Genomic DNA, 24,865 nt, shown 5'->3' on the forward strand with positions numbered 1-24,865 from the left:
TGGAAGTGGCAATCCAAGTCCAGGGGAGACATTGCAAGAAGCAGTTCCAGCTCTCAATAAGTAATCACCTGAAGAAGGCTATTCAATATTAAGAATTTTGGGTTTTTATGTCAAATTTTAACTGACTGGCTGCAAAAGCTACAGCTGAGAAGTATGTTGTATGAATAAAGTAAGAATTGCCAGAAGTCAGGCTGAATTAGACTTTACAAAAGAAAATTAAAATAAATAGTAAGAGATTCCTTAGCTGTGTAAAAAGAAAGAGAAACAGGGCTGTCTGCAGTAAGAATTTTATTGATTTTAAAGATAATCTAGGTACTAAACCAATAGTAGTTCTGGTACAGAAACAGAAATTTCCATAACCAAATTGGAAGCAAAACTCAAATAGCTTAGTACAATTGGACTGGTGGGCTCAGATAATCTTTATCCCAGAAATTTTAAGAACTGGCACATGAAACTGCAGGACTAGTAACAATTATTTTAAATAAATTTCAAGTCAGGGTGGTACCATATGATTAAAGAATACCAAACATAACTGCTATATTTAAAGTGGAAAAAGTGACCTCAGCAACTACAGACTCCACAGAACACAAGGCCCTAGGAGAGAATTTGAAGGAAAGAAAGAACATGAAGATTTGGAGGTAAAGGTACAACTAGCAAGAGAAAGTCTGAAATTTACCCAAGCAGATGAAGTGTTGTAGATCTTTAATTAAATAACAGAGTGCTACAAAGAGGGAATATGGTAGTGTACTTACTCTGGACTTCAGTAGAGCATTTGATAGTGTGCCATATGGGAAATTAGTACTTTTTATGAAGATGAAAGTTAGCACTAGGCTTGTACGGTGACAAGAAAGAGATGGCAGGTTATGCTGAAGGGACATTAGTGATTGGGACCAATTGTATCTGTGATTAAGTTGTTATTGGACCTGGCACAGAGTAAGAGTGTGTTAAAGTTTACTAATCAGAGCATCATTTAGCACCAGATGACCTCAAAGAATAGTTATACTTTAGTAAGAAATTATGCTACAAGTTGAAGCATGTCAGTTGGGCAACAGGAGCAAACAAACTTGAGAGCATCAGCCTATTGCATGACTATGACCCATTATTACACTTCCACAGCATAGGAGATGTAATTGCAACATACATCAAGCAAACATTTGCAGGAAATAGAAGTACTAGTAACAGCATATAAGCTTAAGCTACACCACACGCAGATTTCTATGTGCATCATCCATTTACAGCATGAAAGATATGTTCAGACTGAAATATGGGCAGAAAAGGGCTTGTAGGAAGGTCAGACAAGTGTCTGCTAACAAGGGACTAGAAAAATGTTAGATCTAATTTACGCTTCTGTGCAGAGAGTTCATATTACCTAATTTGTTTTTAGCTGTGAACTGAAACAAAGTCCCTCTTTGAAAGTCTTACAGAAGAGCTTTAATGTTTGCCATTATAAAAATACCTTCTTTTTTTTTTTTGCCCTGTAGAGAAAAAATAAATTGCTAGATGCAATAATAATCTGTCTGGCTTCTATGTAACAGAAGCCTGGAACAGCCCAGAAATGTCATATTTAGGGTTCTTCTTTGGTGAGGAAGATTGATGGAATCTTTATGATGGGAACCGGCCCAAACTGCCTTTGGTAGAAATTTCCAGTAGTCACAAATGGGAACAAAGCACCCAGTTTCCATCGATTTATACAACAACCCTGACATACTCCCTTAATTTTACTAGCTGAGCTAAGCCCCTGGATACTTGATCTCCTGTTTGAATGCATTAGAGACAAATGTTAGTTCCAAACTAATGAATATGCATGCATTTTAAAATAATCTTAATTCAAATATTAATTTGAAATTACAAGTTAATCACATTTTAGTTCAAAATCTGAATTATACTTACTTGGCAGAATTGAGGACTTTTGGAGCAAAGGCCTGAAATAAATATCAAGAGATTACAGAAAGGTCTGAGGAGATCTAACCAGTTCTGAAAATATTAAAGTTGTGTATTTGAAGCATGCAGTGGTAGAATGCATTCCATCTTACCCATTTGTCCTTTGAGAAATAAGGGCCAGATACTGGTATTTTAAAAAATCATATCCCACTAGTACTGACAATTAGAAATTTAAACATCTGGTTTAAATCTCCATCACCTAATTAGAGATTATATCCTCCCATGCTTTTTGGTGGTGGTTATAGCATTTGGATACATTTGCCATGTTTTATTTTTTGCTACTGTGAGCCTTCAAGAAACAACTTTCAAAAAGCAACAGGAGGCTACAGAGAAAACAGTGCTCCTCTTTGAAATTCTCACAGCTGTGTTCAGACCAAGCAGTAGGAGCTGGTGCATTGAAATACTCAAAACATGATGAAAAGGGATTTTACTTTTGGGCACCACTTGGAAGGGGTGGAAGCAGAAGCTCTTGGCTGGAACCTCGTCGTCGTTCTGCTGCGGTAGGTTTTTCTGTAGTTTGGGAAAACAAATTGTAGAGTCAAGATTTCTTCAGAAATATATTGTCCCAGATAAGAGAGTCCCAGTCGTTGAAGGAGAGCTGCTTTTCTTATTAGGACTTTTGGGGTTTTTCCTTACATGGCAGCTTGCCATCCTGCTGCTTGCTTTATTAGCTAGTGGCATACCACCAAATTTCTAGGCAAATAGCTGCACTGTGAATGCCTGTAGGAGCTCAGCGGGACACTTGCCTTCTGAAAGGCAAGCTGCGTGACACGGGGGAGGACGCTGGGGCAGGCTGCCTACAAGAGCTCAGCCGGAGGAGGTGCGGCTGGCTGGCTGCATCTTACCCTGGTGTTAGAAAGAGCTCCTGCTGAGCTTTTGCCTGGAGGAGGTCCTGCCTTGCACAGAGGCAAGACGCATTTTCTGCCTGTGCGAGGGACTGGCTCTTGCCAGGAGTCCACTCTGTGTGAGGTGGTTCTGGCTGAGTTCAGAACGATGCGCTTGTGCTTTGCCTCCCTTTCCCCTTCTCCACTTTGAGGACTATATGGCATGTTGCTGGTCCATTTTGTCATACGTTACCCTGCCAGTAACCTCAGTAGTTTTACTGTGACTGCTTTTAGAGAACAATGATATTCACTGCAGCTAAGGCTGGCCAGATCCAGTTCGAAACTGCTAAAACCAAACCCCCCTCAAAACCTAGAATAAATTGAATGCGGTGGTGTTTCATGTTTTTAATAAAAAGAAAATTAAATTCTGATAAGTGTCAACTTTTTCACAGTAGTGGCGATAATTTACCTTCATTTACAGTTAAGGTCTCTCTGGAAGGTAAACATGGTTTCTGCAATAAAACAGAAGGAAACCAAATATTAAATGGCATGTCACTTGTACAGCAAGTGTTTATCTTTTTATACTTTTGTGAACTAGTTTACATTCAGAATTGACGGCATCCTGGAGGGATTAGGAGGTAGGGACACGGCCACCCTGTGAAGAGCCTCTAGTTGTATGACCTTGAAGCTTGGGATTTTGCAAAGTAGATTTGGAAAGAATCCCAGTTTGGGTATTTAAATAGATGGACAAAAGTAAAATCTAGAGATGTGTGCCTTTTTTTTTTTTTTAACTCCCATCAGTAAATTTAGGGTGTAACAAATGGTTCATTCTTATCTCAAGTTCAAAAATGAAGAGTCCATCCCAAATACTTGCGAATCAAAATTTGAATATTTTCATCTTTGTCAAGCTATGCTCACAAATGTCTGAACATATTTCTTTTTACCAAAAGTTAAACTGTCAGTTTAGCTCACAGTAAAAACTCACCCAACCTTTCAGTTTCAATTTTTTTTTCATTTTGAAACAATGATGATAAACTGTCAGTTTTGAAACATTTTTCAAATGAATTTCTTTGAAAGTTTCAATGAGTTCTCTCACTTTCTCCCACAAGAGGTTGTGGGATATTTTTGTAATGATGAAACATTTACTGAAAAACCTCTGACAAATTCTGGTAAAATCCCACATCCTTCTTGAGCTATCGCTCTTACAGTAAATCCACGTTCCCCATATGCAGCCCTGTATTTTTTAGGGAATACTTCTCAATGGCCCGTGTTCCTATGAATTTCTCATTTTATTCAGTTCTTGCACTATGTTTATTGTTACATCCTAAAGTATTGAATCCAAACATCCAAACAATCAAATATTTTTCTACTTGAGCTTTCTCACTGCTGCCTAGTTCAGATAATGGCACCCAATTATTTCCTTTCTTTATAACTCCCCCCTATTCTTTTTATGCATTTATGTTATACCCAAACTCATGATAAAATTAAGTTTTACAATAAATTAAAAAATCACCTGTAAAATTATCATTTGATTATGCAATTACAAGTCAACTTACTGGTGAATTTACTGCATTAGAAGTTTTCTTTCTGCAGTTTGGAGGAAAAAGAAAAAAAACAGATACATGAATTCATTTAGCAACTAAGCATCAGGTTCATTGATTCCCAAGATACTTCTGGCCAAGGTGGGATGCATCTCCTTATTGGATAGCTGTAGCAGTTGGGCGGGAATGGGGATTAAAAAAAGAGACTAAAGAAAGAATAAGGGTATTAGATGCAATGTGGGTACTTCAGAAATGTACTTATGATAAGCAAGGAAGCTACACTCTGTCCAATACTTAAGAGGACAACTTGGACGGGGCAAAAAAGTTTTAACAAAACCCACAACTTTCTGCATTTACAGGCATGCACATGCTATTGCTGCAGCATGTCACTAAATTAAGCAAGCCAGCCAGCATCTGCCATCAGTGGCAGGCAGTGAAGGGCAATGCCACTGGCATACAAACAGTATTCCTCCAGAAATAACAAAATAATAGCTTGCTTTTACCTAGTCAGGATATCTTTCGTGAACAGCAATAAAAATTGCTCCTGAATTCTGACTGCCATAGGCAAAGATAGGAGTTAGCTCCTAATACACTTATTAGCCTCATCCCCATCAAAGTAGTAGTTCTATTATTTTTTACTCACAGGCCCCTTGGTAACGGAGATGGAGCTGCTCCAGTGGGAAATCTGGATTCTTGTGTGTTATTGAAGCTATGATCTAGAGATGCAAACAACATATTTAGTATGCAATATTAGCTGTATCTGAACAGTGGATTTTCTTCACTACCATTTCAGCATTAATGTAATAAAAGTAAAAAATATCCATTGGTTTAATTTTTGTCTTAGCATGTTTTCTCTCTGATTATACCAGAAAACAGTTCAGTAACATTTCTTGCCTATTGCTGACTGTTACAGATAAAATTTACACTGACAATCTCCACTACATGCTATAGTAAGGTAAACAGTGACATACTGACAATGAATCCCTCTCATATTGCCATGTTTTCAGTACAGAATACTTACTTTCACCATTATTGTTTGCTTCATGGTCCTGTAATGGAAAAATATGTTAGATTTGATAAGAAGCAATTAAAAAAGGAATTATTATTAAATGGGAAGTACATAAGTAAGTAGTCCAGTCTTGGTAATCTGTAGTAATGTTTAAAGAAATGTTTGTACATAATGCATATAATATCCAGAATACTTTTCATCAGCTTTTATGACAGCGCTTGAAAAGTTTTAGCAACGTCGATCTAATTTCGAACATTCCAATAGCCTTGAAATTGCTTGTAGTATTGAGAAAACTGGCCCTGAATTTTACAGTGAGACCTTTTGGTTCATGTTTCATTTCTGAGCTGGAAAGCAGAAATTTTGCAGCAGATTTGAATATAATAATGAACACATCTTCCACCGAATGGAGGATACTGAGTAGACTATCTTCACCATGCTAGAATTGAAGCAATCCAACTCATTTCCTGGCTTCTTTTGGAGATGCTTTTGTTTGGCTCCCACTTCTTGCCTTTTAGGGAATCAGACTCCCATACGATAAGTACCTTTCAAAGAGGCACCAGTTATTAATTTGTCCATCTTCATCCACCAGGTTAATGGCTTTTCACTAATGTTGGTCACAGATACATCCATTTTCTGGTTGGAGAGGTGTAATCCATCATCCAACAGTTGAGGGAGTAAGATGCGGAGAACCTTTTCTCCCTGTGAGCCCAGGCCTTTGAGAGGAACAAGGGTTACAGTTCTGTTAACATGATCACTGCTGGTTAGTGTTGAGAATGGATTGAATGAAGGAGCACTTAACAGATGTTTCAGTTACTGTTTTGCTTTGTCAGTGTGCATAGTCAGGGGTGAAAAGGCATGGCACAGCACTAGACAGACATGATGCTCATTACCATGTTTTTCTTTAAAACTGTAAGGGCTGGCCACTTACACAACAAGCAAAGAGAGAAAAGTTTGGACTATGCTGGGTAACTCTTTCCTAGGCTGACTTTTGTGCCAAAGTGGGTAACTCCTGGGTACCCAGGAGCTGAATACACCCATAGTACAGATGAGTGTTTGGGAGCTCCATCCTTGGTGCTGTAACTAACTCAGTGTGTGGCCTCAGCAAAACAATAGTCTCTCTTGATTCTCTGCAAAGCTAGGTCGATACCCATCTCAGAGGTAAGCTCTGAGAATGAATTAATGGAGAGGTTTCAGCTGCAATATGACACTCGAGTCTGTTCTGAAGCAGGAGTATTCTTGATAGTGCTGATCAGAGAGTGGAATTTCTGTCCAACATTCTCCTGTCAGGATTTTTTTCCTAATCTTATATTGGTAGGAAAAGCTAAGAAATCAAACCATTTCATAAAAGAGAAATCCTGAACTTGGCACCGCTTAGGAATTGTTCAGCGTCTTGCAGGATACAGATATAAATTGGAAGAATCTTGTGATGAGGTGGAAGGGCAACTAAAAACGCAGCTGCTGTTGTATGTAGAGGTGTACAACCTCCCCCCCGCCCCCAATATTTGGTGTATCTAGAAATTAAGGATCAAAAGTAAGACCATAAGATAGTCTTATACCACCTGCATTATGTTACCATAACATCTAATGCTATGGTATGACCCCAAATCCCTAATTTTAAGTGTTGAATTTCTCTATGTAGTTATTGGTAGACTGGTTATTTCTTAAGGACAATTCAGAGCATTGGGCTGGGACAGAGTTTGATGCACACAGCTTTTGGCACAGATGCGGATGCAGTTACTGTCATCCTCTTTCTTGGTAGTTTGCTCTTCATACGTACCCCTTCTTGTGCTGGCACAACTGTTAGTAGAGCTATGGTGCAGAACAATTTATGGAACTAATCTAGCTGAAAAAGAATCTTTTATGCATTTGCTTTTGCCCATTTGCTGCAGTTAGACAAGTTTCCAAGTAGTTTGCTTCAGAAATCCTTTGTTCCAGCACAGTGGAAGGGACAGACTAGGGACAAGAGTAGAGGAAGAGGAGGAATGACTTAAACACAGCCTTAGGAACCCAAAGCTTGTAATTACTCCTTCATAGACTGCATTTTCTAGTGATACTGGTTACTCAGACTAGCCAGTGTGACATTTTAGAAGTATTCAATTTTCAGGAAGTATTAATCATTCATCCTCCGAGAGGAATGAGGCTCAAGGAAGATGCTTCAGATTGGGCAAAATTGCCCATTGCTACTCAAAGTAAGGTTCCTGGAGTTCAACTGGTATTTTTTAGTATAAGAAATTATTTTTGTGGACTGAGACATATATCCCTTAAAACATTTGAAGTTTTTCTTGGATCAATACAGATGTCCAATGTACCTCTTTTGTCCAAAAGATTAATAGCCACAATTACAATATTAGATCAATCTCACATTCAGAGTCATCTGCTTCTGTTATTTAATCCAGATAATAAAAAGCATCTAACTATTTATATATAAAAAACACAGAACAGCCCAAGTTTAACACATTCTTTTATAGTGGCACATTAATTACTTACTGCTTTCGGATGAAGACGATTTCTGGGAAGAGGCAAAATATTTCTGGAAAATATACAAAATAAGTTAAGATGAGTAGGATTTACTTATTTAATTGCTTGGCTTAGATATGCATTTCAAGATCTAGAGAGGAGGTATGCAGTAAATGGATTTAATTGCAGCTGTGCACTGCTGCAGTGGTTGTGGTGATGCTGTACCCTTAGTGTGGAACTACTCTAGAAGAGCTTCTGTCCTGGACCTCAGGTCCCCTGCAACTGTGCCCAAGACCTCACTGAACACTGTTAACACACACAGTGTTGTGGATGCCACCTGCTCTTCCTAGGGCATACGGCCTATTTTGTAGTGTGATGTCCTAGATATGAGACAGTGGTTACAAAGCAGCTTCCTACACTTCTGGGGACACAGGAGTGAAATAGGCTGCATACTCAAGTCTCCTTTGCCTCTTTAACTCCAGAGACTTGGAATATAAATCGTAGATTTACTGTGTCCAGTTTCTCTACAAGCAATCCTGTGACCCATCCCCTGCAAAAACATTCCATTTGCAAGGTGCAGAGGTGGGTAATAGGACTTTAAACTGCCTTGCAGAGATGTTTTACCACTGTGCTGGATCCCTAAAGGGGTATTCCAGATAATAGTACCCATTTGACAAACTGGTTTGAATACTTAAGTTCACAAGGAAATAAGAACTTTAAATTCTCACCTTGTCCAACATCCCCAGCTATTTTTGTGTCCTGACAACTGCTTATTGTCTGAAGGCTACACATTACAGATAAAAAAATTTTGTCTCTACTAATATTTCCTATTGATATAAGCTGCTGTTGACTCACCTGGAAGTATCCAGCTTGGGTGACTCTCTGGTCATGCTGTGCACGTGGGAGTGCTCGGTATTCTGAGCAGGCGTAGATGGAAGTGGCTTAGTGAACCTAGTAACAAAACATAGATTAAAAAGGAAAATTATGCATAACAGTAGTGAATAGAAAGGCAACCTCTCTTTCTTGTCCCCTACCCCCTCAAAATTCTAAAAAGTACCCTTAAGAGGTATTTCCTTTTAATATGTGTTGTGTTTGGGTTATTGACATTAACATAGAAATGGATGACAAGCTTTGTGTAGATAATCTAAAGAGAGAGAATTACTATATCTTCTAGAGAGACAATTATCAAACATATAGTATCTAGATGAGAAAACATATTTTCTGACAAGTTTTAAATAATGCACAAACATTCATAGCAATGGGTTACCTGGTTACTGGTGGTGGTGATGGTTTTTCCTGTAAGAGAAAATGCACTGAATTATTTGGTCACTTTTTGATTTCATAAAATACATTTGTATGATCCTATTTATGTTATCACAGCCATATCTTATCTTTGCATTATTTCTAGTTATTTATAGTAGTTATTTCTAGTAGAACTCTGCCTGGTAATCTGCACTAGGATGGGAGAGGCAAGAAGTCACCACCAGTAAATCTGTGAAGCCCTGAGCACACTGGTTTGGCCATATGTCATGTCACTACCAGCAAGTAGAAAGAAAATTACTGTGTCAGAACTGTCATTGCTCCTTTGCTGCAGTTCTGCTTCTGGAAAACATTCCCTTAGGCTGCTGCTTCCCAGACCGGATCACTATCGCACAGGACTGGGAAACTTCAGCCCCTTCCCATTTACTCTATTCTGCAGACCTTTGGCAGCTTTTCTGTGAAGGAAGCGTCAGAAAGTTTTAAGTGCAGACAGAGATTTGTTTGCGTTTTTCCCCTTCGAAAGACTGATCATCTTTTTTTACAATCACATTTGTGCCCTGCCTGAGGGCAGTGCGAGTCATAAACTACAGAAAGGCTTTACCTCTTCTTCAGGAACCTCGTAGACTTCTATAGGACAGGGAAGAAAAAAATATGTTCTTTGGTTAGCAAAAATATACTGTCAGTTACCAGAAAAACTGATCAGAATTTGTATCAGTTGTACTTCAGCCTCTAGAGAAATAACTTGGAGAATCTGCTCAGAGCTTGATTCTGCCTCCAAAACCCTGGGGTAGCTACACCCCTGGTCTTCTAGTGACAACTTCAGGAAAAGTCCTAGGAGGTCTGATAAACAGTCACTGTATTAATGAACCTTGCCCCCACCCCACAACCTTCATTCCCCCCCCCCGCCCCCAACCTCCCCGCAAAGAAAGATGAATGCTTGTGTTGTGCAAACCTAGGGCAGTTTGGCAAAGATGTGTTATCACACCTGTGGTAGCATTTAGCCTTTCCTTGACTCTCAGGGAGATCAGGTGAATCATAAATACAAGCTGGCTCATTTGCATGGCCAGCATCCATCCCTGAGCTCTGTCCCACAGGTGTATTTTAATGCACAGATATTAAAAGCCAAAACCACCAGCATCCTTATGTATGTCCAGTTTCTGCAATGAAAATTGAATCATACATGTCAACAAATTTCATGACAAGCTTCATGGCTTTTATTGCACTGAAAAGGGTCCAAGTTCCCACCAGGGGGAGATGTTTTATTTTTTTAGTAACACCTGTCAGGACCTGGTTGTTGCTCGACGCTGATTTATAGAAAGGCTAAGATAGAAAAAGGCATTTTAAGGTGTCTGAAAAGTAACTCACAAAATCTTAAGTCATTCAGAAAAAAAAACTTTTGTAGTTTACAATGCAAAAGCTAAAGACATTGCTAATGAATATGCAAAGACCTTTAAAGAACTCTGTGATCAGCCTGCAAAAGTTACATTCCAAGCAATTAATGAGATGATGAGGATGCAAAACAACTCAGAGGTAGCACAGCTAAGGAAGATTAAGCAAGTATATCTGCACTTACAAAAGCAAATAGGATTCCTGTTATTTCCTTCTGCTTTTGTTTCTTTTTCCAAATAAATTGCTCTTTATAACTTAAATGTAAACACTGTTATCACAGGACATGCAAAACATCAGCCTATACAGAATTTCTTTAAGGCTGAATCTTGATGTGGTTTTAAACTATTGAGTCTTGATTCCTATAGTGAAATGGGATTACTAACGTACTGAGTCCTGTAATTGTTCTTGCTGTATCAATCAATTTGTGTTCCTCCACTACAGCAAAAGACTAAAAATAAATCAGTTTGGGGCAAATGACTTGTTCTAGTTTTATTCATGTTCAATACAGACTTACTATTCAAGCTAGGCAAACCAATGGCTACAACATAGAAAAACCTAAAGGGGAACATATTTTTGTTTTACTGAAGTATGTCATATGGTTTGTGTTGTGAATACATCAAGTGTAATTTAATATTCCTCAGTCTTAGGTTATTTTAACAGTGATACAAACTTCACATACCTTGCATATCAGAAGTAAGAGAAGGCTTTGGAGAATTAGTGGGGGCTGACTTTGTTGTCTTCATAAGTCTGTTCACAGAAGCTAAAAACATATTTTATTCATATACATATATACTTGTGCGTGTATGTATATACACACATATATTTATATATATACACATATATGTATTAAAAACTAACAAAGTAGCATTTTTACAATAAGAACAAATACTAAGGTGGTCCAAGTGATATCCTTTTTGTGTAACCTTGAACAAACCAAGTGAGGCAGAAAGCAACTCTAATTTTAAAAGGGAAACATTATTCAGTGTTCATGCCTTGCTGAATAGGTTTGATATGGTCAGTAATGTCAGAGAGCAGATCTACATACCCTTCTCTGTTTACTTTTCACCTTTGGACTGTAGTAGTTTCACTCTCCAGCTAAATATACTTCAAATAGTGAGGTAAAAAAAAAATAAAATGAATCAAAGTCTGTCTTTATCTACTGAAAATCTAAAAAGGCTTGTTCTTCTATTGAGGCACTTCAGCAAACAAAGGATTTTAATGCTGTGGCTCCCTTGGATGAGGAGGGAGATGACATACCACGAAAAGCTTCCTGGCTGTACAAGGGCTGGACTTTGAAACAGCTGAGTGAGAGAGGCCGGAATTAAACATGGCTTCCAATAAAGTTAAAAATAATTTTCCTTGGCCTTGTCATGGGCCAAAGGAGCCAACTGCCTTTTTTCAGGCTGAGTTCTCTTTAATAGTTGCACCTGCACTCTTTGAACCCTAGAAATAGGCATTAATTTCATCCACTTTTTCCACTGTTGTTTCTAGCAAGGCAATAATTATTAGCTTAAATGACCAAAACTCACGTCTTGTAGGTAATGACATGCTGCTTTCTGTGGGTTCAATATAGTTATCGTCGTCATTGTCCACTGGCACGATGTAATTATCCTATGAGAAACACAGGACAAAAATCTACCAGTTAAACCTCTATCATATCAACAAACTGCTGGGATTGAAGCCCTGGCAGCAGTTTACAATAGTTGCCATTTCACAGTGACTGCTATTTCAGACATTTATCATCCTATGTGGATGAGATTCCCCAAGACTGAAAACCCTTGACCAAATTACTCCCGTTCTAGACTGGTGGATAAAAGCCCTCCCTTTCCTTTGGTCCTGGGGTAGCCTTTGAGATTGCTCTTTCCCCTGCAGCTTGTTATGAACGAGCCTCCTTGATACTTGAAGTAGGCAGATATCCCCTAGGAATCAGCATGGTACTTGCAGGTCACTGCTTGTGATGTACAAAATGCTATGGTACCATACAGACTACGAAAGGGACCAGGCCACAGCATTGCTGTGTAGTCTATCTTACGATTGGCGCAGGGTCATCGGTCATTTAAACTGTCAAAACAAGTATATCTATAAACATTACCTCATCATCACTACACTCCTTAGGCTTCGGTGGTACTTTTGGTTTTGCAGCAGGAGGTGGCAGTGGCAGGGATGGCACGGATGGTTTCTTTGGTCTGGACGTGGCTGGACTGGCTGTACTCGGGAGAGGTTTGTTGATGGGAGGAAGCTGCTGGTGACTGGTGCGGTTGTCTTTCAATATGGAAGAAAACAGTTTTAGTAAGAATTACACATTAGCCTCTGGACCATCTTCTACTACCTGTGCAAACAAGTCTTTACTGTGGCTGCAGCTCAAGTCAAAAGGCAGACCTGAGTGTATGCTGGTCCTGATGTTGAGACTTGTGTGCAAACTGGTCCTATTTGATCATCTAGGGTAGCAACATAGTCCTCTGTATCACCTGCAGAGGGTGCTTAGACGCTGACTGTTGTATGAACAGCTGTTTAACTCCTTAGGGAAAAGGTGGTGGCTGGGTGGTATAGTCCATTAGTTAGTATATCCTGTGCTAGTATGAACTTTGGTGTTAGGAAGTGAGAAAAAACATATCTGACACATGAAAAAAAGACAACTGTTACACAGCACAAAGGGTGGGACTGAAACAGAAATTATGCCAGGTCCTTTGGGGTGTCATTTTTAAAACTCCTCCCCTTTTCAAAGAACACATAGGTAAAGTGCTGATGAACTTCTATGAGTACATATGTGGCATTTTAGCACTTGGATGATTATTCTATAACCAGTAACAGTCTTGTATCATACAAAACTGAAAACAGGCATCGTGCCAATGTTTCTTTTCCCCATGGCTCAAATCTTCATCTAACTGAAGCTAACTTCCATTTACTTCAGTGCGATCTGCCCATGGTTGAAAAGAATCAAAACAGGAAGAAAAAAATGCTTTTATGCTGGACTGATGTAAATAAAATCTTGATCCTGTCCTGTTTTTCAGATATTTATCCTCCAATCTTGAAGGACAATATGGAGTGAATATTTGGGCTGCTTTGTCCTCTGTTTTACTGCTTTTGGAATAATGATTTGAGATACAGAAAAGATTAAGAAGGAACCTGTCTAGTCTTATGTGCTTAATCTTCAATATGAATTCCTGCATTAAAATACGTGGATGAATCTGGGGCCAAGTTAGTGATATCTCCCATATCTTTGCTTGAATTTTGTAGTTAGTACATGTCTATCAAAGCCTCTGTGACACATTATATTTAAATTCTAAACATTACTACCAGCAATACTAACCTGTTTGATGCTGTAGTAACAAATCATAACCCTGAAAGCTGAAGACCTGATTGTCAGATTTAAAAGCAAACTCTTGAGGAAAGGACAGGTTAGTCCATTTGAGGCCACTTCTCTTCTGGTACTGATAAATAAGCAATTATCAAGCTGACATAGTCAACTATTCCATAACTACCTGCGTATTCACCCCTAGAAATAGGGAATGCGGAGGGAATCTTCTTCTTCTCCTGCTCACTTGGAGGCGGCTCATAGCTGTCATCAGGATTCTCTTCACTTGGGACCACATACATCTCAGAGTCAGAGTGGTCATCTGGATTTTCATAATCACTGTCCTAGAAAGACAGAACTTGCCATTTCTAATCTCATAACATACTTACAGCTTCATAGCAGTGTATGACACAAATATCCTTGCAGGAGTACAATTAACTAAATTACAAGAGTGTATCCTTAAAAGGACACGTTACGCTCCACTTTTACTGCTCCCCCTCTAAATAAATTGGCAGTCCTGCCTGCCTCCCCTTCTGCTCCTCCCCAGAGCTCCCTGCTCCCTGTCTCCTTGCTATCTCCAAGGAGTCCTTTCACACCCGCAGCTCAGTCTTCAAATTATGGACCAACAGCTTGTTTCCCTTCACAGGACAGTTCTTTCCTAGTTCCAGCTGTGATTCTTGATGTGTCCTGTCACTTCCTCTCCTATTAAAAGGGTACTCGGGATCTAACTCCAGAAGGAAACTAGTCACTTCAGGCTGATAGTTGTACCATTACTTTACACGGCTGATGACCATGAATTGCTTCATTCTAGTATTCTCTAAAATCTTACTGGAAGTTTTTCATTTTTAAGAAGTGGTTTCCCCTCCTCACCCCTCCCATCTTCCCTCCCCTAAATAAAAGATCTTACTGGTTTCTGAAATTATTGTTCAGTTTGAGAAGTCCCTCAAATTGATGCCATGCGCTTACTTATCCAAAAAGCTTAGCATGCATGGCTACCACTGACAGTGCTTCTGAATGTACTTCTAAGTTGAATGGAGAAAAAATTGAGGTAGCTAAAAATCAGTGGCTACTTGTAAATAATGCTGATGTAAAAAATAAGACAACATTTCAGTAGCATTAAGTTCAACCACAAGTAGATGATTCAAAAATAAACTTCTATTATTATTATTATTGCTTGTGCTCACTTGTTGCTACAGTAACCTCCTACTACCCCAAAATATGTACTTACAAAATCATCTGACCATTGTTCCTCTTCATTGCCTGCATGTTCTAAACCAAACATTAGAGTTATTCAAGGATATGGAATAGCGAACATAAACGTTTATCTTAGATTGTTTTTTTCAATCCATACTTATCATATTCAGTTAAAAAAAAAGTGGTCAAAATTTCCTAAACAGTTCAGAGCAACACATTGGACTGAATAGTAAATTAAATGCCTGCTTGCTTGTTTTTTAAATTGTTTCGGAGCTGTTGGAAAAGCATTAGAAAATGGCAAGCTGCACGTGGTCTGAACAGCAGAGCATGCCCTTTATCCAAAGTGTCCTTCTAACGCATCTCATTTTTAAGTAGGACTAACAATTTCTACATAACAGAACTATCGCTGACCTCTGGGCCTTGCACTTTGTTGTTTCTTGGTTAAAGCTCCAGGACAGCACACAAATTACAAGAGTTTACATTAAATATGGAAAAATTATCTGATAAATTGCAAACTCCATCCTCTTTGCTTCAGTTTTCATGTTGTTGTTTCCTTAACAAGATAGCTGTTAACTTGTAAAATTGGCATGACCTAGTTTGTGGGCAGTGGTGTATAAGTAAGTATAGTTCTACCTCTAAGATAACTCATGACATCATCGTTGCATTAATAGTATTAAGATTCTGAATATCTGTGATGATCTGTTTGTTCAATTTTTTCCCTATTTACTTTTACACCACGACTTCGGGCAGAGAGGGACTGGATGTGATTTCTCCATTTTTAGAGCAGCCTACATGGAGAACCTTGGTAAATACTGAATTTGAAGGAGTAGCTACTTGCTACTCTTTCTTCACACTGGGACAACTTGCCATGTTTTGCTTGCCTCTCATTTCAGATGTGTGAACTACCTTCAGAGTTGTTGATAATGGTATCCTGTCCTCTCATTAAAAACAAATTATGAGGAAATGTATAGCTGAAATACTGTTAGGTGTATAGGTATCAAACATACACAGACATGCAGTTTAAATTTACATTAATACAGCCATACCTGAAGCATAATCCCTTTGTGGTAGACTTGGTGGAGGTTTTTTTTTTAGCCTGTAAACAATAATTATTACATTTATGATCTAATAAGTAACATTCACTAGAAGGGAGCATTAGCAAGACACATAAAAAAGCTGATAACAAAAGATACCTGCAGCTGAAGAAATACAGATTACCATCACAGATGCTTAGCAAATAGCTGCAGGAGAATGCTTTGAAAAGCTAGAAACAGATAAGAAGTTAGAATCTAATCTGAGATGATTTTTTTTTTTCCTAAAAACATAGTTTGAAAGAACAGCTTCCTTGCCCGCCCGCCCACCCACCCTCCTCTTCATTTCCAATGCAGGAACAACTAACATAGGGGTCAGAGATAAATGCACATCTACCTGAAGATGACAATCTGTTCAGGCTCACAGAGGCTTTGCTAAGACTATGGCATAAGAAAGTGGTGTAGCACTCTCCAGTCATATTTTTATAACTATCATTTTGCATGCACTTTACTTTCTGATTACTGTTTAAATGTATACCAGGTCTCTCAGGGCCAGATTCTGTTTCCACTTACTATTGTTTTATGATGTTATGCCCCCTTTTTGGTAAATACTGTTATAATAGCATTTGTAATACCCAGCGAATCAAAAGATAATTCGTAGAAATACTGAAAGGACTATACTTATGTATATGTATGTGCATATATATATTTAGCAAACAGGAGTATACATATATGTGTATAAACATATGTATGTGTGTACTTCTTTTCATACATATATGTGTATATATATGTATGCTCCTGCTTACTAAATTGCAGTTGTCCAGAGAAGACACTGAATTACAGTCAGCTGATATATCAATTATCTCATTACCCTGTTAAAAAAAAAAAGAGAAGAATTTGGGTTTAAAGTCAAAACTAATGGTGCAGATGTGATATCAGAGGCCAGACTGATGCATCTGAAGAGAAAAAAAATCCTTTGCTTTTTGTAGCCATAAAACATTAACACAATTTACATTAAAATGACTCTTCAAAGTGACTTTTGAACATTGTGTGACAGCTTCCCTGTAGCACTGATGAGACCTCTCCATGGACCTGAACCTTTGTCCACTGAACTGATGGTTTCACTCATTCTTCAATTAGGTCCTAACAAATTCATTTGCAAATAAGGAAAATATTTACAAAGAAATTGTCCACAAAGAATTTAAAATGTTTCTTATGATCTTTGAGCAATAGTGATGTCTACAAATTTTGCTTTACCACAAGAATTTGACACTCGGTATTTTGGTCCTGAGCATGCTGCTTTAGGTATCATGGTTCAGGTACCAAGGTAACTCAGGGTGGTGGCATGCTGGCACCAACACATCAATTTACAAACTTTTCCCATCTATTTTGAGAAATGCTTTGACTACTTTTGAGTTGAATTCATGGAATTCTGTTCAGATAGTAAAAAAAAAAAAAAAAAAAGCACTTGCATGAATCAATGAATAAATAGTGCAGGCATTGCTAAAGCTCAAAAAACCCCCACCAAAAAAACCAAACCAAAACCAATCTAGCCATGTTATTTTTGAAGTGTTTTCCTGCTTTGTTTGTTACTAACAATACTAATGATGGATAGCTGCCTCCTCCGAGTCTTTAACTTCTTGGAGCATAATATAACTTAGTGTACAAACAGTAAATTAAAAAGCATTCTCAACAGCCCTGCTGTTGTCTTCTGTCCAGGTTAGCACATGCATGTTAGAAGAAAAACCCAGGGCCACTGCCAGGGCAGATCTTGGGTCTTAGGGAGGATAGACCAAAATCTATTAATATACTTTGCAACATGTCTATCGTGAGTTGTTCAGAGATGGTGGAAACTTGGAAAATAGTGGAACTGAGGCAATAGTAAGAGGCTGGCTGGGTCACAGTGTAAAGTATGTGGCTTAAGCCACATTATACATTTCCAAGCTGCTAGGCAGAAGACTTCAACACTTTGTCCCAGGCCCCATAAATCCTGGCAGTGGCCCCGACAGAAAATGTAAATATGTTATAACAAAAGCATACAAAGCACAGAACAGAGGTCTGTGTCCAAGCAGCCTATCATGCCATTGTGCAGCTCTGAAATAGCATACCGATCCCAAGTATCTTTCCCAGTTTTGCAAATTAAGGCCACTTGTTCATTTTGGAACCTGAGTATCAATAGAAGAAAAGAAATAATGTTTCTGTCAGAGCTGAAACAGTTCATGGCCATATCTGTATTTGCTAGAATCATTTCAAATATGTTATTTATTCTAAAATTGAAATCCACTTAAAGAAATAATTCTTACTGTACTGGTATGATTTACTGAGTGCCAAAACTGAAATCCAGACTCTTTTGCAGCACTTGGAGCTTTGATTTGCAAGAGCCAGAACTTTACCCAATGTGCAAACCCCAATGCAAGCTCAAAAGACATAACCCCTATGCCAAGGAGTTATTTCAGATTCTGATGTAATTATCCACATAGGTGCTTGCAGAGTGACAATTGACTCCGTCCTGTTCCCCTGAAGTTAATGAGGGGACTGAAAGAATCAAATGCCATCCAACTGAGCATACATATTTAAGTAGAAGACAGAATGATTTCCTAAAATATCTTTTAACAGAGTTATATAAAGTTATAGCAAATGCAATTTCCAAGTAAAATATTCTAGTGCTACTCCACTCTGGACTTAAGTTACAGGTGGTGAAGTATCTCTGTGTTAGCTGTGATAGAACACAATTAAATAATTCAAGTTTCCATTTACTTGAATGGAACTAGTATTTTTCTAAAAGTTAATAGAAAATAAGTAAATTTCTAGATATTTTGAAATATCCCTGAGAAATTTCAGTTCTAAAGGACTCAATAAAATCCAAGTACATTTTTGAAAGTTTGTTTACAGGTTTTAAAAGCAACATAACACATCTTACTATATACATTTTAGCTTCAACAAATAACCAGATAGCATTTGAGATGTTTCACATAATGTGGTCTAGATGCTGCTCACACAAGGACAGAATGCACTATGCAGAGATTCATAATAACTTCCAGGAGAATAAACTATTTCATTTTAAAAAACAACGTATTCTGAGATTTCCCCTCTATAGCATGCTGAGGTTGATCCAACAAAACATTTAGGCATGTGCTTAACTTTCCTCACATAAGGAATCCTGCAGGGATTGCAAATATTAATCACATGCTTTGAGTTCATCGCAAATTTTTGTGTTTTCCTGCACTAAACAGAGAATTTTTAAATAACCTGCAGCTGAGGTCTGGGTTTTCTGCTCTGGCAATGCTTGCTTTTACAGGCTACACCCCGAAAAGTAACCACATGTATGTAGTAGCAGCCCTTTATGTGTAGCACTTAGTTCTTGCACCGATGCATTTCCTCACTAACGTTTCTGCTCGCTCCCCCAGCATTTAAGATATGCCTAAAAACTCTTTGTTTTCAAGAGTTCTTCACTTTTTCTGTTGTTAACTCTGTACAAAGTCCACTCCCTTCTTAGAAACCATTTTAACTTAATAGGTTTTACAAAAATTATATTAACATCTTTACAGAGTTGAGTATTTATAGTATGTATTACTCCTAAGTGCACTAGATCATCACACCTGTAATTAAAAGATAAATTAATTGAACTTTGCCAAAAAGTTTTTCAGAGTTCCAAACAGGCGCAATCCAGATGACATATGAACTTTTCCTGAGCTATATTCTCATGACCTAGTGGAATAGTTTGTTACGGCTTTGGAAGTATCTGGCACAAAATAAAATTAACCTTTTTTTTTTCCCTTTTTAGTGTTATTACTACTCTTTCACACATTTTCTTTACAATGTGCTGTGGCAGTGAAATGGTATATAGCTGTGATTTATATATCTTCACTCGATGAAATATTGTTATATTAATATAAATCCTGACACTCAAAACATTCTATTCAGCTATACATTGAAATTCATGTTTCTTCAGAATACAGTTAAAATTAGGTATTATACTTCTCCCTGGTTTCTTCTTCCAAGTGTGGTACAGCTTGATTTTTAGTACTTTTCTCTCATTGTTTTGTCCATAAAATACCACTTTTCCTTTTGCCAAGGGTTTGATCATGGATGTCTTCTAGTTGCATCTGTGCAGGTTGACACAACTCCATTTTTCTGCCTGAAGTTACTACCTAAGTTATAAATGGTATAGAAAAACGGACCAGACAAATCTGAAGTAAAAACTTACTCAACTAAAAAGCTGGGTAAAGCAGATGAAATGAAGATGCATCTTCTTTCCATTTTTCAGGTCATGTGGCAAATGTGATTTCAAGAAATGGACATATTTGGATTGTGTGCAGTTAGACAAATCACTACCAACTGCGTGATTTCTGATGGCTTTGCAAAGGAAGTTTTGATAGGATGCGATATTGCAACAAGGTGAGTAACCTGAACTTCTAGTTTCTTATTCAACACAGTAGGTCAGCACGTACCAGAACTTTAGGGTGAAATCCTGACTTCGCTGTATAGGCAGTATGACTTTTAGCATTAACTTCAGTGGAGGTAGGATTCCACTGAACAAAGCCTAGAGGCTTAAAGCTTATGATTTACAGATGAGTGCTATGTCTTTACAGTGTGTTTCAAGCATAGGCAACCATCCTGCAGAGTGAAACCTATGATTTCTCTCTTACTTCCCCGTTCTGTATTACCAAGGATGTGAATATGAAAAAATGCCCCCAGCAATCATTGTTTATACAACTTTGGCTGTACCAATTGCTTCTACACCCGAGTACATAATTCTCTTTGACATCATGATCTGCACAGCAGCTGGGACTCCAGTGTTGTAAACAGTTTTGCATGTGATTAAGGGCAAGCAGGTGAATGCTGTCCTGCAGTGGGCAATATTTTTACAGTCAGAAAATTTTAAGTCAGTATGGGGAATAAACAACAGGAACTTTTAAGCAACGAAGAAACAATCTGTAGTTTTCTTTACTGTTAACCACCACTGTTCCTTCTGCAGACCTTTAAGACACACACTGATGGTAGACATATCCCTCCCCACCTGCACCCCGCAGATGACCTAGAATGGAGAGCAAGACACTTGATGCAAGAACTTATCTTACTTTTCTGCATAATCAAGAGCCAATCCAGATTTTAGAAGTGTCTTAACAAATACTGGTAATATGTCAAATGTATTTCATCAGTATTTGATCATTCTTTCAGTTTCAAGTAACAGGGGCTCACAGTATACATGTGTGACAACTTTAGGTTTGGGATAAGCAAGTACACTAGTTGACTTCTCTAAAATTATTTCTACTTATAATAGGTTTGAATTTGAGTCAAAATGATGTTTTTCCAGCATACAGACAAATTCCAAAACTGTGCTACATAAAGCCAATTTTTTTAATACAATTTTTTCCTGCTGCAGTCATGTTTAGATCCTTGACATTTAATAAAATAATGCTGTAACTAAAATGGAGGAAGTGATCAACTGGATAACCACATTTTTTAGAAAAAGCATCTAAATATCAAACAAAAAAAGCCCCCGAAGGGCACATTCAGAGGAATACAGCCAATTCTAATTCTGTGAAGCTTGGCATCTCTTGTACATATCCTTATCAGTGTTGTCAGCTCATGCTTTTATTGCAAGCCTCATTATGTGCTGGGTTCAAGATTTGAGTTCTTAAGTCATGTGCAAATGTGAGAATTTTTTCTTCAATTTTTTAAAAACATAAGAGTAAGTTTCTGATCTTCATCATTGCAGAAGAGACTACTATAACTCAGATGAACCATAAAAGTATCAGGAAGATTAGTATATGTATTTTTTCTACATCTCAATTTGTATTCTTATAGCTGGGGGAGGTGAAACATGAGCCTCATGCTGCAGTCATACATTAAGAGAGTTTTTATGAGCCTGCTCTTTTTTGTGGCTTTTTTTTTAATCTTGAGAGAATGAAAGAATTGCAGTGTTACAGCAGCAGTCTTGTATCTGACATTTAATGATGGCACCTCTGACCTTCCCAGCTTCAGTTACATTTAGTTCTTGTTATTTTTCCCTTTTCTGTCCTTCTCCTCTTACTCTCAAGGAAGGATACACAGTCAGAGCAATACTGATTAAGAGCAGAATTCACGTCCAGGCAACTATGGGAGACAATTTGTTGCTTCAAATTATAAACTTGAGATGCTTCTATTGTTTCTGCCATCTGCTTTCCTCTCTGAGACATTTGAACTGGACCCACTGCAACATTAACTTAAACTACTACTGTGAAGTAGGAAGCCACCCTTTATTAAAAGGCGGCAAAACCAACAAAAACCAATCCTCCTCACACCACTCCCCAAAACCCACCAACAGCCCTGACAGCTTAGAAGCTCTTCCCTGGGAGCAAGTACTAGGTGAAACTATGAGTTTTTTTGCAGACAGATCTCTGAACACAGTGGTCTGTTTACATACACACTGTGTTAAAAACAAACACATAGATTAAATTAAAGATCCAAGTAGTTGAAAGAGGGTCATTTTAGGGAAAAATTTGCCTTTGTGCTTATGTGGAAATAACAAGTACATAATACCACATGACTGTGATTTACTGTGAATTGCAGCAGTGCTAGAGTGAAAGAGGATGAGTAAAGGGAAAAAAGCAATCTCAAGAATGTATCTGATATATCAGGTGTTACCATCAGAGCCTGCTTAAGGTTTGTGGACAGAAACACAACTGTAATAGAGGCCACAAAGGAGGTCTTGCAGCCTAAGGTTACTCCTCCTGCCTGTGCAACAGGAGAGCCAGGTGGTTGCTGCTGCTTCTAGAAGTGTATCCCCCTCCTCTGCCTGGGATAGTGGCTGCCCCACGAACACCAGCCCTGCCTGGACTGGCAGCAGGAGCAATAAGTGAGCCAGCCAGCTTTCCAGAGCTCTTGCATAACCAAACCAGGCAAATCCCTACTGCTTCTCCCATCAGCCTACTGATCACTTCGTTAGCTCTTCTTAAAACCATACTTTTCCTTTTCCTTGAACTGAGCCATCACAGTTGCTCTATAAGAACAATTTTAAACAATGTCTGTATGTGCCTTTTATGTACAAGAGCTGTATTTCTAGAATATAATATGGTCGTCCTGGAAACGCTGCAGATACTGTGTACTAATTAAAAGAACTTAGTACTTTTGTCATCAATGACCCATGTAAAGAAAGACATCTGAATGAGAAAATCGCATCCAAATGGAAGTTCAATGCAAATGAGCTATTGCATTAAGAAAAAGAAAAAGTGTGCTAAATAGCTAATTGGTTTAAATAGATGTTTGACTGGAAACAGTGAATAGTGTATTCATTTGACAAGGATGCAGAATTACTGGAATTTCTTTCTATGTATAAATACACATGAATATTTTATGATACTCATATGCATGTGACATCAATATGCATGCTGTTCAGCACTTCTTAATGGAATAGGATGTTAGGTAATGCTGGGGTTTGTTTTATGGGACTGAAACACAGAGGACTTAACATTTTTGTGGGAATTGTAACTATGATGTTTGACCAGTTGGTTCAAGGTAGAGCTCAAATGAAAACTTAATTGCAGCAGGTAGCCTAAACAGTGGCCTGAGGAGAAAGGCACACCCAAACAACAAGCGATGATGATTCCCAAAGAATATGCAAGAAAAATGCATTTTACCCAAATACTGTTTTTTAGGGCTACAAACACGACCTCCTGTTGGGCACCAGTTCTGCAACTACTATATGATACTCTTAATAGTAATGACAATTCTGCATGTTGCAGTCTGGACTGAGGCTCTTTACATATGCTGAAGTACATCCCTCTAGAATAACATAGCCCCATCACTGAAGTACTGTACACTATGCTAGCAATCTGAACTTCCCCAAATTGATAAAACTACGATTGGCATTTCAAACTTACTTTTTGAACTTGTTTATTATCCCACTTTCATTTTTCTTGATGTCATGCACCATCTTTTGAAGCTTCCTGTAAGATATTAAACAAAGCCAGCATTAAAATTACCATGTGATTGAACACCCATTTATATAAATTAAGAAAAACACAGGAAATGCATTTCCAGTAACATTTTACACATCAGAAATGCTTAATATATGTTCAATAAGTAGTTTAGTTGCTAAATAATTCGTGTATGAAGTTTTCCTCCCTTTTTAACAGAGCTCCTTGGCACGATTTGTGTTATCCTTCTCCTTAATACAATTAAGTGTAGTTTAAACAATCGATTTAAGAGTAAGTGCATCAGAAAAGAACATCATTGCCTAAATTAATAGTTTAGAATATTTCAGTGTTAACATTTTGTTCAGAACTGACTTTACAACACTCCACAGCTATAATGGCAATGCCCTCTGCTTTCTGACCTTACAGGAGTAATTTTATCAGTGGCCAGTTTACCTCATTCCCATAGTGTTTGCAGTTATAATACAAGGGGGAATATGATACATTCCCAGGCCCAGGCAATCTGAGAAACCATTAGAGTTATCTGTGTCTCTTAGCTGTAAAAACTCTTGATCTCAGGACTCTAGTTACATAGACTGGTATCTGGAATCATAGGTTATTGTTATTCGTCAGCTGCACTGACTTCATTAAAATTTTACTGGTTATCAAGGCAATTTAAGTTGAATATCTTATTTTTCACTCAGCAAGTACCATTTAGAATCTCACCTCCCTTCTCATTTAAAAAACCACACCACTAAAATCAAGTCAACATCAGGAACACAGATACAACTTCCTGCAAAAGACTGATTTTATAGTGAAACCTGTTGGAAGCTTGGTCATACTAGAAACTTCTATAGAATGCATATATACTTTTAGTTTCTTCACACAGTCTATGTTCTTCCTGTTTACCTAAACTAAGTATCTTTTATTAGACCTAAGCTGAAGATTTTATCACAACCAATAAAGGAAAGCAATGATTTTTTTCAAAAAAGGGCTTAAAAATTTTGCCTTCCACTCTTTGTTGTA

General features: G+C 37.9%; 2 protein-coding genes across 11 annotated transcripts in view; one reads left to right on the top strand and one right to left on the bottom strand.

Annotated features, from left to right (window-relative positions):
- ZNF518A (zinc finger protein 518A) overlaps window positions 1-24,865 on the top strand; it is a 62,581-nt gene that overhangs the window by 23,698 nt on the left and 14,018 nt on the right. For 2 of the 3 annotated variants that reach the window (XR_012650134.1, XR_012650132.1), the window contains exon 3: window positions 20,209-20,339. The gene's annotated coding sequence lies outside the window, so the exon portion shown is untranslated. Of the gene's footprint in view, window positions 1-20,208; window positions 20,340-20,919; window positions 21,078-24,865 lie in introns of all 3 variants that reach the window. The other variant, XR_012650133.1, reaches the window with a different exon arrangement.
- The window catches only part of BLNK (B cell linker), a 108,230-nt gene that overhangs the window by 8,362 nt on the left and 75,003 nt on the right, over window positions 1-24,865 (bottom strand). For 6 of the 8 annotated variants that reach the window (XM_075026123.1, XM_075026126.1, XM_075026129.1 and 3 more), the window contains 18 exons: window positions 23,807-23,872; window positions 18,050-18,106; window positions 15,957-16,006; window positions 14,945-14,985; window positions 13,904-14,060; window positions 12,514-12,683; window positions 11,951-12,032; window positions 11,101-11,181; window positions 9,634-9,659; window positions 9,040-9,068; window positions 8,628-8,723; window positions 7,803-7,845; window positions 5,328-5,355; window positions 4,950-5,022; window positions 4,322-4,352; window positions 3,235-3,277; window positions 2,373-2,451; window positions 1,891-1,922 (listed from right to left, as the gene is read on the bottom strand). In XM_075026123.1, coding sequence (XP_074882224.1) covers window positions 1,891-1,922; window positions 2,373-2,451; window positions 3,235-3,277; window positions 4,322-4,352; window positions 4,950-5,022; window positions 5,328-5,355; window positions 7,803-7,845; window positions 8,628-8,723; window positions 9,040-9,068; window positions 9,634-9,659; window positions 11,101-11,181; window positions 11,951-12,032; window positions 12,514-12,683; window positions 13,904-14,060; window positions 14,945-14,985; window positions 15,957-16,006; window positions 18,050-18,106; window positions 23,807-23,872 — 1,184 coding nt within the window. The remainder of the gene's footprint in view (window positions 1-1,890; window positions 1,923-2,372; window positions 2,452-3,234; window positions 3,278-4,321; window positions 4,353-4,949; window positions 5,023-5,327; window positions 5,356-7,802; window positions 7,846-8,627; window positions 8,724-9,039; window positions 9,069-9,633; window positions 9,660-11,100; window positions 11,182-11,950; window positions 12,033-12,513; window positions 12,684-13,903; window positions 14,061-14,944; window positions 14,986-15,956; window positions 16,007-18,049; window positions 18,107-23,806; window positions 23,873-24,865) is intronic. The other 2 variants (XM_075026125.1, XM_075026130.1) reach the window with 1 other exon arrangement.

Source organism: Buteo buteo, chromosome 4, assembly GCF_964188355.1.
Source record: "Buteo buteo chromosome 4, bButBut1.hap1.1, whole genome shotgun sequence".
Classification (NCBI taxonomy): Eukaryota; Metazoa; Chordata; class Aves; order Accipitriformes; family Accipitridae; genus Buteo; species Buteo buteo.